At 34.8% G+C, this 20,685-nt stretch overlaps 1 protein-coding gene across 5 annotated transcripts in view; it reads right to left on the reverse strand.

Moving 5' to 3' along the window:
* The window catches only part of LOC128982953 (coiled-coil domain-containing protein 97), a 72,042-nt gene that overhangs the window by 38,113 nt on the left and 13,244 nt on the right, over positions 1–20,685 (reverse strand). For all 5 annotated transcript variants that reach the window (XM_054402056.1, XM_054402053.1, XM_054402055.1 and 2 more), the window contains exons 3-4: positions 11,614–11,967; positions 1,893–2,071 (exon numbers count right to left, since the gene is read on the reverse strand). In XM_054402056.1, the coding sequence (XP_054258031.1) occupies positions 1,893–2,071; positions 11,614–11,967 (533 nt within the window). The remainder of the gene's footprint in view (positions 1–1,892; positions 2,072–11,613; positions 11,968–20,685) is intronic.

Genomic DNA, 20,685 nt, shown 5'->3' on the forward strand with positions numbered 1-20,685 from the left:
AGGACCAGGCGAGGCAGGGCAAAATGTGAAGCTCTCCAAAATTATGCCCCGAGGCAAGTCGCTGCCGGGCAGAACTTTCTGCACATGCGCGGTCATGTGATTTATTCCCTTACGGGCTAATTTTGATAAGGATTATTTTTCAACTGACACAATTTACATATAAGACTGTAAAAATTTATACGACCAAAGATTACACCCTTTGATACTAGACCACAATTATATTACTACAGTGGTAGAATAACTAATAATTTATCTTGGTATTGATAACTGAGGAAAGAGAGGGACAGCGTTCATATCTTAAGGGTTTCAAAAACCACTCCTCTGGAGGTATGACTGTTTGAATTTTGTTTTCTATTCTGCTCCCAAGTATAAAGTCAAATTTAAAAGTTGGCTAAATCGGCTCAAGGCTCAGAAACAAAAAATCCTATATAAATGACTATAGATAAATAAGTAAATTTAATACTATAAAAGGTTTTGCAGTAATGACCTACCTTCTACTGGCGCTGTACGTGTCCAATGTTTATTACACGTTTTTTTGTTTTGTGTTTTGGCCAATCAGTGTTAAACTTTTTCGTGTACGTGTATGTGTTATTTTTTTGTGAACTTTAAACCTTATGATGACCATTCTATGGAATAAATAAATGCAACATTTTGACCTGAAGATGTGTTGGTATCAGATGGGCATAGGAGAGGGACTATGGCTAAAGGTGTGGTGACGTCATATCTCTAGTGGCTAATGTCTTCTCTTGAGGCAACACGATTACCGTAATGAGACGATGTGATTCCAGCGGCGTTCGTGGCATAGTTGATAGCGTTTCTGACTAGTGTTCAGGTGGTCTCCAGTTCGAAACCAGCCGGGACACTAACTTTTTGTCAAAGATTTTGCTTTGAATGCGACTACTTCTTAACTCTACATCTTTTGTTGGAATTTGATACATTTATAATTTTATTTATGAACAGAACTTTATTTTTAATAGTAAACCTTTATTTGATTTGTATCTTATATCTTTTTTATATCATCAGCAAGTTTGGTTGGTTAGGTTAGGTTATGACAGTTTAATTTTATATTACTAAATTTTAAAATGAATTTTATAATTAAAAATTATAAGTTAACATTCATTTGATTTTTATCATAATTTTTTTTATTATCAGCAAGTTTGGTTGGTTGGGTTAGGTTATGACAGTTTAATTTTATAATTAATTTTATGATTTAAAATTTATTTTATAATTAAAAATTTATTTTATAATTAAAAAGTTAATTTTATAACTAAAAATTATAAAATTAATTAATTTTTTTCAACTTAGCGGTTCTAGCGGTGAACGCTGACAATACAAGATATGTTAGCCATAGTCCCTCCCGTGTGCCCCACCGGTGTTAATATTGACATGAAACAGCTGTAGTCAACAAACTACAAACCAGGATCACTTGACGGATACAGGTAATTTAAACCTTTTATTGTAAAAATCAGTGATCCAGAGGCTATACTATAAAAATGAAATTTAATACTGATGATAATAGACCTATCACAACGCGGACTGCCCAAGCACAGGCACTAAAGTAGTAGACACAGTAGGTGGTTCTACTATCTGCACTGGGACAGTTACCGTAATGTGATGGGCCTATCATCAGTATTAATTTTTAGATTCATATTTATTTATTTGTGTGCTTGTGACAGTTATGTCAATAATTATGTTTTTTGTTACCTTGACTATGCTACATTAACTACAAAGCATGTGGGTAAAACAATTATTTCTACATCAAGTTGAATTACATGACGAGGTGATATAGTACCAAGTCATTATATAGAAATCCAGAGGCCCTAAACATGGAATTCAACCATCTTCTAAAGAGATCTGCTGAAGCATCATTTTAATATTCATGTAACACTTACGTAATATTAGTAGTGTCTATATTGTCTATCCTTTCTCTTCGTTCATCAGGAGTCAAGAATCTTCCAACTAACTGCTCATAGAGCAGCGGGTTCCGATTTCGCATCTCACTTTCACAAAAGTAAGAGCCTTCTTCCACCATCTTCTTTAAAGCTTCAAACCTTCTATTCTTTATCCCAACCTTTCAGAAAAAAATAATAATTACCTTACTTTCAAGTATATAATAACTCAAGAACAGTTCATATATACCTTGATCAAAGTTAATATTATTATAAGACTTTCTAATTAAATTGGTCTGAATCCTTATTAGGCTAATTTATCTTTTGCTAGAATCTATCCCAGTGGAACTGTTGTAATAATAAACACTTTCAAAGATCATAAAGCTGAAATATTTCTAGATATAATCCATTTATCAGAGTAAAATGAGACCATACCACATTCGGAAAGTCAAATACAGTAGACTCTTGATATTTCGAAATTGGTGGGCCAACCAAATCAATTTGAATTATCAAGAGTTTTGAATGATCAAGAGTTTGATTTATCGGGGGAAAAATAAACCATTCGAATTACAGAGAGTTCTACCGCCGACGCTCAACGAGTAAACTCATTTGTCAAAGCACCGTTTACAAACTATTGTTCCAACTTCCAATGCGAGGTTGGCCACTACCATGAGATGTTGTTTCGGTTGCCGCTTATTGTTGCAGTATTAAACTTCAATCTGGTATAATTTGTTTTCAGATTTTTCGGTGGTAGGGATTAAGGGATTGTTAAAAATGTATTATAGTGTGGGGTTTAGGCTTGGATCTAATGACATGCAATAGAATAGCCGGTAATGAATGTACTGTAAAAATTGTGGAAGGAACCTAACCTCAAAATTGTGCTTGACCGCAAACACTGTCAACCAGACGATAATTACCTACTGCTCTAACTAAACATCAAAACGTCCAAAACTACTGTGGAACAAAATGTATAACATGTAGGGAATGTAACATGAAGGGTGCCCTGACTTTGAATTATAGAATGTTTTGCTGACAAAAATTTGAATTACTGCATGACTTCGAATTATAGAGTGTTAAACGACAAAAACTTCGAATTACTGCGTGTTTCAAATTTACCTGCCTTTTATTTGGACTTTGAAATACCGAGTGTATCAAAATACTTGGTAAAAATTTGAAATATCGATAGATTCTCTATGAGCTGAGCTTTTATTTTGAATTATTGAAAGTTTTAATTTATTGAGTGTTTGAATTACCAAGAGTGGACTGTATTGGGATAGTGGGATGTTTGCTGAAATTTGTGGTATTTTATAGAAAATAGGCCTGAGCTTTTTACTATCACCATAGCAGAACATGTCTGCAAAGGTTCTGCGATCAAACAAACTCACACTTTTGCCAAGATTGCATAGGATGATGATTTTCTGTGACTGCAGGAGATGTTCAGGAGTTTACAGCAATCACAGAAAACGACAATAATGTCTCCATGACTGGGGGGAGATGATCAATAGTGATATCCACAAGACCGTGGTAGATATTTAAGATTTTGCTGCTATCACAAAGATGATGATTTTGCGAGAACCCAGGAGTCCCTACCAGGACTCCAGGAATTGTTGATGATGTTTAAATGACCGCAGCTTTTGCCTTCTTTAATAGTGATTCTTATTACTTTAGCTTCTGTAAGCTATTAGTATAATCACTAATTCCGAAAGTTGGAGTTAGGATATTTTGAGTTCTGCTGTACCTCAAATCAAACCTGTTCCTTTCACACTGACACTGAAATCCAAGATCCTGATGACTAGGCTACCACGACTAATAACGAAGTAAAGATCAATTATAAAATTAACGGCATCAGCAATCTGGCACATACTTTCTCACATTCGCTTGTCAACAACCTCTATCATGGGTAAGTGATGGGAGTACAGTAACTATTATTCTATAGGGAAAATCACAAAAGTTGCAATAGCTTTTGAACCGTAATTTTTACAGCTATGGGGAGTTGCACTGTTTTGTTTAGAATTATGAGGAAAACAAAAAAATTTTAATCAAAAACAGTTGTTTTTAAATCTGAATTTCCTTTATTTTATGGGAAAATAGCCTAAGTTACAACTTTTGAACCGTAATTTTTACAGCAATGTTGTACAATTTTATTCAGAACTAGCAGTTACCCGGCATGCATTGCTGCGCTTAAAAACTATTATTTTAAATGTTAATTTGTTCTTTACGATGAATAATAAAAGTGTAAACCAAAAATAAAATAGAATATTTTACTTAATTGCCAGTGGATAAACAATTTTTTTTCATTAGGTGTATAAATATATAAGATTTTAAGCGTACCTACCACCACGTGAGCATGCAACATACAGCTGTCCGTTTGAAAAGCATGCATTTTCTCAATTTAAACCGACGATAGTCAGGGGTTGCCCTAGTGCCTTATAATGGTGATTGCGAAAGCAAGACACAAAGGAAATTGTAGTTGCTTAAATTCAGAGGGTAATTTGGATGAAATCATCAGTATTTTTGGGATTAAGACTATTTCTCCTTTAAACTTACCACTGATAATTTTTGCTCCAATTAATTTTGGTGTCAATTTTTTAATCGTCAGTCTGGACACGTCGCACAGCTTTGGTGGATTTAAGTTTTGCATTAGGTTTTTTGGAGTTCCTTCTTTTAATGACACTAATGTGGTGGGTTAATGACAAATTGAGAGGCATTTAAATACCCGAGATAGCACGCACGATTATTATTCACTAATAATTTATGTTAGATAGTGTGGGTATAGAACTGAAAATAAAAATATTAAGGCATTGCCATCCCTTTTATTGTTTACTAGCTGTGTGCCCGTTCTTCGCACGGGGATCTTATAGTAGTCAGTTGAAACCTTCTTATATAAAGAACAGCAGTTAATTTGCATATTTTCAGATATGCTGGCTAAACTAAACAAATACAGTATCTGACAGTTCCAAGTGAAAAAAATTATTTATAGATCTATGAGGGATAGTTCTAAAGTAGGCCTATGATTGAAAGCTACTTTCCACAATGTTTAAAAATAGTTAAAATACTACCTCAACCTCACTATTAAACATTACAGTTGAAATTTTCACTATAAAAGGTGCTCTTGTCCTGTCCGTACGGAACACTGAGAAATATGCGCTACCAACAGACATACACGCAAAATTTAATTAGGGAATTTGCTACGCTTTAACCAAAGCAAAGTACATATACATTAGTGTCACCAAGATTTATCATAACAATTAATGTTTTCTTAGTCCCAATATGACACGAAATGATGTTGAAATGACGGCTTACTATTACTGGAAAAGAACCAGTTCTAAGGAAAAGAACCAGTACCAAAATCCAAGGTTTACAGTTAAGAACTATAGTATATCCGACCAACTAAATGCGTAAATCAAGTCCCGAGGTTATTGATCTCTCTTGGTTTTAGCGAATTTCCCATATAGGGAATAAGCTATTACCGTATTACTCATGGTAAGACCTGGACCCGGGACCGATTTACTTTTTCGTTTTGAGGTCCCTAGAGGCCAAAAACACCATCTGTTTAAATTTATATATATATATAATATTTATATATTACTAGCTGGCCCGACAGACGTAGTCCTGTCCTATTGTGGTTTTATGTCACATGCTCGTACATTTTCAAGATGAGCTCGTTCGCATGGCTTAATCACGTCCTGGTTGAAGTTCGTTCACTACGCTCACTCACCTTTAGGTTGGAGCTCGTTCGCTGCGCTCACTTGCCTACAGGTTAGCTCGTTCGCTACGCTAACTCGCCTCCAGGTTGGAGTTCGTTCGCTACGCTCACTCACCTTTTGGTTGCAAATTAGCTGTTCTCATAAATTAAAAAAAAATATAGTGCTGCACCCTGTTGGTAAACCTATTAGCTTTTTAATGCTATTGAACATCACAGAATCAGATAGTTTAGTTGAACCAGCTGTTAACCCATTGGAGACTTGGTTTTGTGTTTGTAAGATAATATAAAATTCTAATAAATGCTGCAAGTAAAGAATGTGTTTATTATTCAACAAGAGTCATCATCACCACAACAACAAACTAAATTATAAAACATATGTTAAATGCAAAGGCATATGAATGACACTACATCTCCCCTTCCTCATTATATTTACTCATATCTTATTGGTGGTCTGATAGTTCTGCTCGATCTTCTTATTCCATCATTGTGGTTTGGCTGCACCCTCCTTCCACGGTAGACATCGTCAGAATCATCATTCTCTTTTCTTGGTAGGGGAATGAGATGCCATCTGTTTCGTCTTACATCATTCCCATTACTCAATGATACTATGTAGGATCGAGGTAGATTGGTTGTTGTTCTTATGGTTCCTTTCGCACTTATATCTTTAACCCAGACCCTCTCTCCTACTGCTAAAGGTGGAAGTTCTTTGACGCCTCTTCTGTTGTCAAAGTTTTTCTTGACTCTGTCTCTTATTTTCTTGTCACAGTTTCAAAAGGATTCTATTTTATCTTTTCCAACCACTTGAAAGTCGTTGAGCGAAGGTAAAGTTGTTCTTAGTTTTCTACCATACAGCAGCTCTGCAGGTGATAACCCCGATTCCAATTTGGTGGTCCTGTAAGCTAATAGACCAAGATTGGGATCCGGACACTTTAGTAGAATCCTCTTGGCTATAGATACAGCGTTTTCAGCTTCTCCATTCGATTGAGGAAAGTGTGGACTACTAGTTACAGCTCTAAATCCGTACTCTTTTGCGAAACCTTTGAACTCGTCAGAAGTAAACTGAGTACCTCCATCTGTACGAATTTCTAGAGGGATCCCGTGTCGTGCAAAAATGTTTTTCATCCTTCCAATAACTGCCGCTGAAGTCAAAGTATTGAGTTCGATGAGCTCTAAAAATCGTGAGAAATAATCTTGTATTACCAAATACCAGTTTTGGTTACATTTCAAAATATCTGTTCATAAATGGGTCCAAGGCTCTTGAGGAAGCTGTGTAGACATCAGAGGCTCCTTTCGCTGCAGTCTGTGTTCTATACATGTTGGACAATTTTCCACTGTAGTACTAATTTCTGTTGAACAGCCTGGCCACCAAACAGATTCTTGAGCACGCCGCCGACATTTCACTATACCCAAATGTCCCTCATGTAATCTAGATAAGATTTCTTTTCTCAAGGCCTTTGGAATGAACATCCTCCTTCCCTTAACAATTAATCCATCTTCCAAAGCGAGTTCATTGCGATACTTCCAGAATACCGAGTTTTTCCGCCATGTATTCTCTTGGATGCATTTTAAGAGCTCCTGTCCTTCCGGGTCTTCATGTTGGGCATTCTTAATTTCCAACAGCCGTTTATCAGAACAAGGCAATGCATCAATTATGCTTCTTACAAACATTTCTTCCTCCAGATTCTCCATAACCTCATTCTCCCGATCCATTGGTGAAATTTCAGGGCTTCTTGATAGTAAATCTGCAGTTACATTTTCTTTCCCCGGGATGTGAACAACTTCGTAGTCAAAATTTTGCAATCTCATACGAACACGTTGCAGCCGAGAAGAAAGATCAGAGATCGGCTTTGAACCCATTATCTCAGTCAGAGGCTTATGATCTGTGTAAAGCTGGAACCTTTTACCAAGAATAAAGCTAGAAAATCTTTTGCAAGCCCAAGTTAAGCCGAGAGCTTCTTTTTCAATGGTAGCATATCTTGACTCTGTTTCTGTTAATGTCCTCGATGCAAATGCTAATGGACGCCAATCTTTTCCATCAAACTGCCAACCTTCTGAAATCCAGAGACTCCGACTAAAACCCAGATTGCCTCAAGATGTTTTATTATAACCATTTTTTTTTTTTCATTGATTTGTGTTTCATAGGTGGACAGTGCCTTTACAGTCCGACCCGCTAAAACAGTGACAATAAGTGCCTGAGGGGCTAAGCTGACCTCTATCCATGTTAATGTAATTAATAATGTTATTTTTGTCTTTCTTATATTATACCTAACCTGTATAGCAATGAAATGCTGATCGGTTAATAAAATCTTAAAAAAAAAAAAAAAAAGATTGAGTTCAGTAATAAAGATACTTTTGTCTATTAAACAACCTTCCTGCCCTAAAGTATATAAAAGGGTGCTTATTTGCTGGTGGTCCGGTTTTAAATACAACTCTGATGCCTGCCTGTAACGTTCAAACCGCTTAATCCATACAGGCCACATAGCTGGGTTGGTAAAATCAAATATTTCAGGAGCACTTAGTGGTGCCTGTAGACCTATCACTATTGGTGCTGGCTTTGATTGGGTACTAATCATTTTCATAGATTTATCAGAGCCTATTTGAAACTTACTTCTATGTCGTGGACCAACTGCCTCATCTCCAGAATCTTCAGTTGTAAACTCGTCCACTTCCTTTTTTGACTTTCTAGAAGATTTTTTGTTAGGTCTTGGCATGTTTTAAATGTTTATTTCACAACCTGAACCTGACACCATGTAAGATAATATAAAATTGTAATAAATGCTGCAAGTAAAGACTGTGTTTATTATTCAACAAGAGTCATCATCACCACAACAACAAACTAAATTATAAAACATATGTTAAATGCAAAGGCATATGAATGACACTACAGTGTTCAATAGCATAGCCTTTAGAATCCATTAAAAAATGGCTAATTTGCAGTGTTTCAGTAAAAAATTCATAAAAAATTTACTTTTTAACTTAAATAGATAAAAGTTGTATGTAAATTGAATAAAATTAAATTTCCTATTGTAATAAATATGTTTCAAGTAAAAAAAATAACAATAATATTTTTTTTTATCTTTCAAAATGAAAATAAAAAAAAATTATAAATATTTTTCAAAAGCAATGTCAAAGAATTTATTATAAATATTTTTTTTAAACTATTTCTTGCTTTTATTTCCTTACTTTATTCAATTCCCTACATAAAAATTTTTAATTTGTAATTATATCTACAATAGTCTATGTTTTACAGCTATTTATGTAAAACACTGTCTACCCTCTCATCACCACTAGGCCTACGCCGCCCGATTCGCCGTCACTTTCACTTTCATTTTCGCACTAAAGGCTGTCAATCTCACTCGAGAATATGCGATCAAATTAGTTTGTTGGCTTCCATTTATAAAACATAATAATAAACCCGTAACTAAGTTATAATGACTTATCACCACTGAAAATACGAACACAAACAAACACAAAGGTCTGAAAATCAAGAATGTAAACAATCACATCACATCTGTTGCACCATATTGTCAACCATACAAATGAAAATAACATCCCTTGTCAGTTTCTAATATTACAGAGAGAGTAAGAAAACAATTTTATTGTAAAACTGTAGACTTAAAACAAATAAAACAAATCAGCTGTTACGTAATGACAACTTTCAATGACGTAATATTTTTACACTTTTTGTTACTTGTTTTCTACTTATTACTTTTAGTTTATTCTTAAATAATCATTTTTTATTTAAACTATATCTCTTGAGAAACATTTCAATACATAAAACTTAGTAACTACGCAACAATTAATTATTTAAAAAATCAATAATAATGCTATGTCGTCATCACGAGATAGTCTCGTGATGAGGCTTTTGGGCCAACATAACCCATCACGAGACAGTCTCGTGCAAAGTCTCCAGTGGGTTAAGGTTCTTTAATTCCATTTAAATATGAGTACTCATAAGATTAACATGGGAAACTCCAGAGCCACTGGGGCGGAAGCCCTTTTGACGGATCTGCACCAAACTTCACACAAACCATCCTTGAATAATGCTTAATAATGCCTGAAAGTTTCATTACAATCTGTTGAGCGGTTTTGGAGTCCATAAAGGACAAACATACATTGGATTTTATATATATAGATATATATATTTATATACATATGTGTCCGTTAGCACGATAATTTAAGCAAAAATGATCCGATTTTGATGAAATTTGGTATAAACGTGTAAACCTACATTTATTCAAACGAGTTCGCGAACAAGCATGATCGGACTATGGGAACGGGGGTTTATGGGGGGTTTTATGGGGTAAAATCGGTTTTTCCCATTTTTGACCCTATAAACACAAAATTTCACAATTTCTTTCCAAACCATTTTGTAGAGCTTAAAAAAAAAAATAATTTAGTATATTGAAGCGTTATTGTGTGCCTAATGGTTGCGGAGAAAATTCAAAAAAAATTTTAATTTAAAATTCTCTTGTTATTCTAATGGAGAACTAGCTGCTGTACTCGTGCTTTGCAACGGGAAGAGAACATGAAATAGAAACATTTTGATCTTTACATCTGTTGATAAAATAGTTACACATAAGCCTTTTAAAAACAAAATTAAACCTTTATAGCCTTTATAGGATTTTATTTATTTATTTATTTATTTATTTACAGAATGCCATTACATCACAAAATGACACGACATTTGTCAATTACATTATAATACTTAAAGCTAAACAATAATATTCAATTTAAAACAAAATAATTTTAATACTTAAAATCCTACCAATTTCAATTTCCACTTAAAAATTCATTTAAAGAATAAAATGTTTTGGTTAGCAACCAGTTTTTACATTCTTTTTTAAATTTATTTGGATTAGTGATGTTTTTTTAAATTATCAGGAACTAAGTTGTACATTTTCGTTCCAATATATTGAGGTGATGCTTCAAATAGTGATAATCTATGGCTAGTGGGCTTAATTAGGTTCTTATGTCTAGTGTTATACTTGTGGTTTGTGTGACTCTCCCTGAAAATGGACAAATTGTTGAAAACCCAAAATAATGCTTCTAAAATATATAGGTCGTAAAATGTTAAAACTTGAAAAGCCTGAAAGATGGTTTTACATGGACTTCTTCGGGGTACCCGACCGATTTTCATGATTGAGATCTCAAATTCAAGGTATGCACAAACAGATTTCACATCAAGCATCGGCATATATTTATCTATAACCCCTCTCGGCTTATACGTAAACAAAATTTGCTCCCCAATCTCTTATTAAGTTAAATTTGGTTTTTCTTTTCCAAGTTCGTTTGGCTCTTCTACCTGACCGATTTTCATGATTGAGGTTTAAAATTGAATCATGCACGCAAAGATCTCACTTCAAGCATCTTTTATATTTACCTACTGTATTAGGCTACTCGACTATAAAACATCAGTTGATTCATTTTCAAATTTGTACTTCAATTTAACATGTTTTCACCAGTTATAATTATATAATCCTATATATTTTGGTATAAGAACCTTCAGTGAAATACCGGCTTTCAAATCAGATGAGTTTCAAGCAAACCCAAGGTGAACAACCAACATAAAAATTATTTTTCATGAGGTTTTTCTATGATTAAAAATCAATGGCTCTAGTATTGTTCATGTTTTTTGTTTTAGACTCAAAATAATCAGTAAATTATAAGCTTTGATTTGTGCTATTGATCGTTTGAATCAGTTAAGCTCAAGATACTGTAATACTCAATCAAAAATCATAAATTTGATTACCTATATCTCGGATATTATATTTATTTTCACGCTGCGGAGCAGCATGTGTCCTTTAGTTTATATGTTACATAACTAAATATATAGCAAGCATAAAGGTTTTTCTCAAACCAATAATAAACAAATAATACTAATTATCAATCAAGACTATAATAATTAGATTTATATCCTGATTCAAACTAAAATTCTGTTATTATTAATAACATACTAGGACACCAAAAGTTTGAACATGCAGGGAAAACTATGTTAGATAAGTGGATGCAAATTACCTTAGTAACTGTTCTGCAATGGTTTTTTCTCAGCTGTTTAATGTGATAAGAAACTTCATAAGCTTCTTGAGAAGGCATGTCAGTGTCAAAATAATCTAGATGTTCTTCAAGTAAGTGTATTCCAAATCTGGCAAGAAATAGTCCAGGACTGTGCTTTAAAACATTTTCAGCAATTTTACGCTTTTCGGCTTGATTTAAATCTGGTTCTCCAATTTGTTGGCTCTTGAAATGAGCATCCTTGCTTAATGAGAGATGATCTAAAAGCTTGTCTTTAAGGTCCAGTCGATTCTTTTCAGTTTGACTTCGTTCAAACGCTAACTCCATTTCTAAAACTTGAGGATCATCACAAGTATCCTGAGTAAGAAACCATTCTTTTAGAATTTTGTAATTTCAACAATGATGATACAAATTCAGAAAAAGATAATTGAAACTTGTACACTTGCTTGTACAAGTTGTGCAAAGATGCTAAGAATATGTTAAATTAAGTAAACTAAAACAGTTCCTACGGTTAATAATTCAGTAATAAATGAAGAGGGTAATTCTGAATTCATTTTCAAGATCACCTTTCAAATTCAAAAAAATCTTTTGTTCAAATCAAAATCATATTCAGCTTCTTTTTAGCAAATTTCCCATATAGGGAATAAGCTATTACCGTATTACTCATGGTAAGACCTGGACCCGGGACCGATTTAATTTGTTGTTTTGAGGTCCATAGAGGCCAAAAACACCATCCGTTCAAATTCATATATATATATATATATGTATATATATTTTATATATATAGGCCTATATATTTATCTCTAAATCAGTGTAGTCATTAATTTCAGTAGATCGCCTGTATTCAGCTATCCAAGCGGGCCATTGGTCTAGATCTCCGCTGAAATTAGGTTCTTTAGGCATTAAATAGGAAAACTAAGCTGTTTATGTCTTTATTCTGATCGGGCTCTCGGGCTCCGCCCCAGTGGCTCTGGAGTTTCCTATGTTAACCTTATGAGTACTCATATTTAAATGAAATTAATGAATCTTAACAGCTGTTTAGGCCTATATATTTATAGAATTACTAGCTGTACCCGCGGGCTTTGCCCCGTTTAACTTCATATGTGAGCTTGTTCGCATGGCTCAATCACGTCCTGGTTGAAGTTCGTTCGCTACACTCACTCACCTTTAGGTTGGAGCTCGTTCGCTGCGCTCACACGACCTGGTTGAAGTTCGTTCGCTACGCTCACTCACCTTTAGGTTGGAGCTCGTTCGCTGCGCTCACACGTCCTGGTTGAAGTTCGTTCGCTACGCTCACTCACCTTTACGGTTGGAGCTCGTTCGCTGCGCTCACTTGCCTTCAGGTTAGCTCGTTCGCTACGCTAACTCGCCTCCGGGTTGAAGTTCGTTCGCTACGCTCACTCACTTTTGGTTTAAAATTAGCTGTTGTAAAATATTTAAAAAATAACAGTGCTGCACTCTGTTGGTAATCCTTGTAACTTTAATGCTATTTAACATCATAGAACAGAACCAACTTGTTTAATTGAAACAGCTGTTAAGATTAATTAATTCCATTTAAATATGAGTACTCATCAGGTTAACATGGGAAACTCTAGAACCACTGGGGCGGAGCCCGAGAGTCCGATCAGAATAAAAACCACTTAGTTGACCTATTTAATGCCTAAAGAATCAGTGTACCAAATTTCAGCCTCCTAGGTAAGTGGGAAGTGGGAGAATTAGTGATGAGTGAGTGAGTCAGTCAGTGAGGGCTTTGCCTTTTATATATATAGATATATATATGTGTGTCCGTTATGATCAGATTTTGATGAAATTTGGTACAAACGTGTAAACCTGTAGGAAAAATTACGTAGACGTTTATTCGAACGAGTTCGCGAACCAGCATATTCGGACCATAGGAATGGGGGTTTATAGGGTTTTCCCAATTTGACCCTAAAAACAAAAATATTTTGCAATTTCTTTCTAAACCGCTTTGTAGAGCTTAAAAAAATAAATAATTTAATTTGTATATTGAAGCGCTGTTGTATGCCTAACGGTTACGGAGAAAATTCAAAAATAGTGTAATTTAAAATTCCCTTGTTACTTTTATGGAGAAAATGAAAACTGTTGTAGTTTACTTGTCTATGGGTATATATTGATAACAATTTCAAATTTATTTATTTCATCCTACACTATTGAAGTATGGCAGGGCATAAAATAACATGTTAACCGGGCGACACTTGTGTCGCCCAGTGCCGAGATTTTGTCGCCCAGTGGCTATGGGTAGTGCCGGCATATTTTTTTTAATGACTCACATGTATCGGGATTATAAAAGTAAAAAAAATAAATTATTGAATATTCTCAGCTGCCTACAGTTTTCTTCCTTATAGCAAGGCAAGGAGTGGTGAGTATGTTGTCGATTAAGTTTTTCTTGGTTGATGCTTGGTTTTTGGTGGTTGAAAGGTTGATGCTCTGGCCATAACTTTTGTGTAGTAGGAACTCACCATCAATAACATACTGCACTTGACCATGGAAGTGCTTGTTTTCAATGGGGACAGGGGCTTTAGGCCTATAAATATTTGATTTGGTTCCTTGTGCAAACCGTTATTATCAAACAACAAGAAAGAGTATGGACCCAGTTCGTAGGACAGGAAGTGTTTTAGTTCTTCATCATAATAATAATACAAATAATAAAATAATAAAAAAAAATAACATTGTGTAAATATTTTAGAGTGTTCTCAACTTCTTCCGTTAAGTAAACAAGTGATTAACATGAAACTGCCACGCTTTTTCTGATTTTAAACGAGCCAGAGAAAGAGAGAGAGAGAGAGAGTAATTGAGAGGGGGGTAGAGAGAGAGAGAGAGTGAGAAAGACTGGTTGGCAGGCTGACAAAGGATGGACGAGTGCATGTGTGCTGGGGAGGGGGAGGGGAAGCAGATAAGATAGCGATGCGGTCTGTACTGATTTTCATGTCACTACTTGATTCCCCCCTCCCTTCCCCGCTCACCTGCTGACACAGACCTCGGCTTGTATATGTTTACTTTTTAAGGCTACTCTGAATGAGCTGCATCATCGGTGTGACTAGTAAAGTAACCTTCAAATTCAGTACAGTAACCTTTAAACACCTTACCTTTAGGCCCCTATTAGACGAGGTAGCCTGGCGACGTCGCCAGCGCCCAAACTGGCTACTCAGCTTGTCAAGGGTCATTGATTCTTATGGATGTTATTACACGAGGGTAGCCAGCGACGCAGCCACACTTTGGCGACCGACTGGCTACCGAGCCCAGTCGCCACTGCGGTAGCCACTGGCTACCCATATTGGCGACGCTGCGTTGTAGCATATGGAGCTTATTACACTAGGTCGCCAGTATCACGTCGCCACTCGGTCAGTTCATATCACAGGGGTACTTGCACACTGTTGTGTTGTGAGTGGGTGAATTGTTCACTTCAGTTGATAAAATGTCTACATCTGATTCAGTCGAAGGGATACGCGAAGATATGAAGAAAAAAGAAGAACCTCCAAAAGGCGAACAAAATGAAAGAATGAAAGAAAAAGCAAGAAGAGCCACCGATAGGCGATCAAAAGAAAGAAGCAAATAAAAAGCAAGAAGAGCTCATGAAAAAGTGTCAGAAGTTGGCCGACACAAAGTTGAACACTGAAGACTTTATTAGTGAAATCGAAAAACACCCTTGTATTTGGAACTGTGCTGTAGAGGAGTATAGCAACAAACATGTAAAATTGAGGTGTAATACATCTTCGGGTGTAGTACATCTCCTCGGATGTAATACATCTTCTCATCATTGCAGTATCAGTTCCAGTTATATCATCCTTTATGAGACCTAACAACTCGAAGAAACTGGATTGTGACATACGAAAATAATTGAAAAATTTTGTATTGTCCGCACAGAGCTCATCAAAAAGGGTGTAATATAACCCTTTCGATTCTCTTGCACTAAGCATTGGATGAACGTATATTTTTCTCTTCCTTTGCCTCCTTTTCTTCAGAAGTAACAGAAGGAGAAGATACTTATAATCACTCATTATTCACTGTAAACATACCGCTCATAACAAGTACAAGTACAAGACAAGCACTCACAACAAAATGAGTAACGGCGGTAAAATTCTAGCTACTCAACTGGCTACTAGGTTTGGTGGCCAGTGCGTCGCCAGGCTACCTCGTCTAATAGGGGCCTTAAATTCAATGTTCTTCTTCAATTCTTTTAATCAGAAAGCTACTTATTTCTTTGTAAAAAGTATTGATGCAATCTTAGTAATTTTATTACTCTTTAAAGCTTTGTGTTATTTTCAAAGTATTTCCTGACGATTGTTTGTTGTGTGCAATAAAACATTTATAAAAGAATTGGGGTTTTTTAATCTCACTTATGAAAGTAGAAAACTACTGTTAAATGTTTTTTTTTATGCGAAAATTGTAAATTGAGGAAATATATGTTAAAAGATTTACGCTTATGTTAAAAGATTTTATGACAGGTAAAAAATCATAATCATAATTATCATTACAGATAATTTTGTATCCTAGGCTACTTATACATAAATCCGTAACAATTAATAATTATGATTATGATTTTTCCCTGTCTAAAATAAAAAATGGAAATCTATATTGTGCAGTTTTGTTTTAGGTTTACGTAGATATTTTAAACATGTTTGTGTTCACAAATTGTTTAATGTTTGTAGTAGTACACTTTTGAAATTGAGCAATGATTTTTGTCCAAGAGGTTGTGAAGAGAGCCTTGGCCTGTTAAGTCGTTGTAAAACACGTGATTAAGTGAAATTATATGGACTGTTATAAAGCAAATATAATAGGAAAAATCATCAAAAGATGCGTAAAAATGTGTGGTTTTCATATAATTTATGAAAAAAAATTCTGGGGGGGGACCCCTGGACCCCCCTTCTTACTTGGGGGGTTTTCCATACCCCCCGGAAATGTCGCCCAGTGAAAATTCCTTAAAATATGCCCTGAAGTATGGTCCAAAAACACTTTTTACCTTCCCCGTAGCAGCAAACCTAAGCACTCGTTAAATCTAAGGTTATTTAAATATTGAATAAATATGTCTTATTTATGAAAATATTTTAGTAAAAATGTAATCAGACAAATTGAAATTCGCTTAGTCTGCAGGTTTGCTGCGGCGGGGGGGTGTTTTAAATACTAACTGTGGGTCCTACACACGGGGATCAAGTAGTCAGTTAAAACTGTTTTCACCACACTACGATGTTTTTAGCCGTTATACAAATGTTAATTGGAAGCCAAAAGCTACGTATCGCTCAGTGGCGGCTAGCCCAAAAGGACTCTCGAACGCCGCCCTCCCAACAATCTATCTTCTATACTATTATAAAAAAGAGGTGGTTGCTGTATGTGTGTATGTGTGTATGGGAAAAGTAAACTCGAAAAATACTGGTCGGATTGGGCTGAAATTTGGCATGATGATAGCTCACATTCCCGATTAACATATAGGCATATTCTTATTTCAAAAATCCTTTCGGGCTCCGCCCCAGTGGCTCTGGAGTTTCCCATGTTAACCTTATGAGAAATGGAATTATTGAATCTTAACAGCTGTTTCAATTAAACAAGTTGGTTCTGTTCTATGATGTTCAATAGCATTAAAGTTACAAGGATTACCAACAGGGTGCAGCACTATTATTTCTTTTACATTTATGACAACAGCTAATTTGCAACCAAAAGGTGAGTGAGCGTAGCGAACGAACTTCAACCTGGAGGCGAGTTAGCGTAGCGAACGAGCTCCAACCTAAAGGTGAGTGAGCGTAGCGAACGAGCTCCAACCTAAAGGTGAGTGAGCGTAGCGAACAAACTTCAACCAGGACGTGATTGAGCCATGCGAACGAGATAATCTTGAAAATTAAGAAGTTAAACGGGGCAAAGCCCGCGGGTTACAGCTAGTTCTATATATAATTCAGTTTTTAAAATCTTTGTACAACTAAATCTAGAATTCTACTGGACCGATTTTATTAATTAATGGGTCGTTGGAAAGCTTAATTGGTGTAGATTTGCAAATAATTATGAAAGTTTGTTTTTGTCATGATTTATAGTGAAAAAAAAACATGTTTTCCATAAGAAATACATTAAAAAAGGTGTTTTTCACACTTTTTATTTGTGTGCGACTTTTGGCTGCCTTTTTTTGTATTTCCAAGAAGTGCATGGTATCGATTTGTAGGACATTTTATTCTCTTTCAGGATATCCCCTTCCACTTTGGTCGATTTCCTCACCATTTAAAAGTTATTTGCAAAAAAGCTAAGCAACCTCCGAAATTATAGTAATGAGAAAATACTGAGTTAGGGATAATTTTGTCAAACTTTGTACAACTAAATCTAGACTTCTACTAAACCGATTTTGTCATTGGAAAGCCTAATTTATGTAGATTTGCAAATAATTATGAAAGTGTGATTTTATCTAATATTTGTGGTAAAAAAGTAAAAATAACAAAAATACATTAAAAACTGTTTTTTTCAAGTTTTCTGTTTTCAAATTCCTATTTGTAGCCAGCTTTTGTCTGGCTTTATTTAGTATTTTCAAGAAACACATAGTAGTTATTTGTAGGAAATTTTATTCTTTTTCACAATATCACATCCACATTGGTTGATTTCCCCTCCATTTAAAAGTTATTGGCAATAAGCTAAGTGAACTCCAAATTTATAGTGGTGAGAAAATACTGAATTAGATATATTTTTGTTAAACTTTGTACAACTAAATCTAGACTTCTACCGGACCGATTTTGTTACTTAATAGGTCGTTGGAAAGCCTAATTCGTGTAGATTTGCAAATAATTATGAAAGTTTGATTTTATTACATATTTGAGGTGAAAAAATAAATAATACATTTAAAACGCCTTTTTCCCCCCAAGTTTATATTTGTAGCCAACTTTAGGCTGCCTTTATTGAGTATTTTCAAGAAATACATAATAGTAGTTTGTAGGAAATTTTATTCTCTATCAGAATATCACCTTCCACTTTGATCAATTTCCTCAGCATTTCAAAGTTATTTGCAAAAACGTTAAACAACCTCCCTATTTATTATGAGAAAATACTGAATTAAAGATGTTGTTGTTAAACTTTGTACAATTAAATCTACAGATCTACTGAACCGATTTTAATAATTAATAGGTCATTGGATAAATAGAATTAGAGTATTATAAGTCACCTCAATTTAAGGAATTTTTATTGCCAGAATATCTATATAGCGTTCGTAACCTCTGCTTAACGAATTGTCAGTGTCTTTTTCTTGATATAACGACCCCTTCTCCCTCCCTTTGGAAACATCACACAGCTCCTTCGATGAAAATGAAATGGAAACAACGCTTGCGCCAACAATCGTCTGCTCCGTTTTACACTTCTGTCTGCTGTGCGCTATGTTACAACAGATTTAAGATACAACAGCTGGGGAATGATGACGATATAATAATTAGTAAACTCTGATTAGTAACCATGGTAACTTTAGTAAGGCTGTGATTGGGCAATGAGTAGGCCTAAATATGGCGACTTGTTAAATTGAATTTGTGTATGAATTGAAAAAAAAACTTATAAAGAACAGAAGAATAAAGAAAAAGAATAACAAGATTGTTCTCGTTACATTCTTATTTAAGAGCGATTTTATTATCTCTAAATATAATTTTAGACTTTTTTACTTATCTATCAACTCCTATGCTGTGATACAGCACCTACCGGTAGGCTATCTGTCTATCGTGAGCAGTAGCTTATAACACTTTCTAAAGGTTCCTTTAATATTTACGTTATTTATAGCAATGCAGTGTTTGGCAGTGTTTGGCTGGTTATTATTTGTGTTTGAGTTAGTTTGTACAACTGAACCAAGATAAATGATTTGAAATGTACAATAATAATGTTATTGCAATATAATAATGATTGTGCAATATTGAATTTCGTTTATAAAAATGCAAATCGTGACGTTAATGGCTGTTTACAGCGTTTTAATGGGTTCGTCATCTATTTTTATACTATATTGGATTAACCGTATTTTTCATTACCCACTAACCCCCCCCCCCCCTCCCTAGGTAATCGAGTATCTAAACAATAGTGAAAATCATTGTAGCCTATGCTACTTGATTGTATTTTAACGAGCTTTATGTCAACAAAGTGTTCTAAGCTAAGTCGCGGTGTACTTGATGACAAATATGTGCTTGCATAGCTTTATTTTAAGACCAAAATTTTTAAAATCGGTCGGGTAGAAGAGCTAACCCGACTCGGAAAAGAAAAAAACAATAAATTTTATAGGTGGTAATAATTGGTTTACCATTATGCATAATCTAATCATACGAAACATGTGTTAATAATTAATTGAACAGCTTATTGGTATATTGTTATTTAATTAATTTTTCTTTGATTTAATGTCGTTGCTAACAATTTGCATTTGTGTTTTAAAGTGTGTTCCTTATGTTAAGTGTGTGATTCTGATGTTATGTGCTTAATCTGTATCATTAATATTAGTGAGTAAAGTGGTGTATGGATTTCATAACCATTATTTTACTAGAGACCGTTGTATTTAACCACAACGGGCTCTGTTGCTAGTACATATATAAATTACATTTACAATATTCTTCAGTTAAATTACTTTAACGAGTACTTAAAACAATATACAATATAAATTTATCTAATAATTGCATAATTCAATTCATTAGGCATAATGACTTGTTTTTGATCGTCGCCTGCTAGTAAGGACGGCGCGGATGGCGGCCAGACCGTCCCAATCCCAATACATGTAGTCTTATGGCAGAACAACCGAACAGCGCTGAGGGTGCCATGACGTCATTCCAATGCTTTAGAATTGGCGCTTTGGGGCAGAGTCCAAAGTTACACACTCTTAAATCAGGGCAGCCACCAAAATTTAGATATTCTATGTGGCAAGCTACCGTTACTGTATGATGGTTAGAACTGATGTTGGCGCAACTGTTTGTCATAACTCAAACCATCTAATTTCTAAAACAAGAAAACAAGTGAGCTAACCTCAAACTGTTATTTTGGTGTTGTTTAGTGATTCATGAATAATGATGTAGAAGTACCGTTCGTGTGTGTTAAAATACTAAATGAATACTTTATAAACTTGTTTTTACA

This window comes from Macrosteles quadrilineatus, unplaced genomic scaffold (genome assembly GCF_028750875.1).
Source record: "Macrosteles quadrilineatus isolate MER2022 unplaced genomic scaffold, UCM_ALF_1.0 Scaffold_1__1_contigs__length_201487025, whole genome shotgun sequence".
In the NCBI taxonomy this organism is placed as follows: domain Eukaryota; kingdom Metazoa; phylum Arthropoda; class Insecta; order Hemiptera; family Cicadellidae; genus Macrosteles; species Macrosteles quadrilineatus.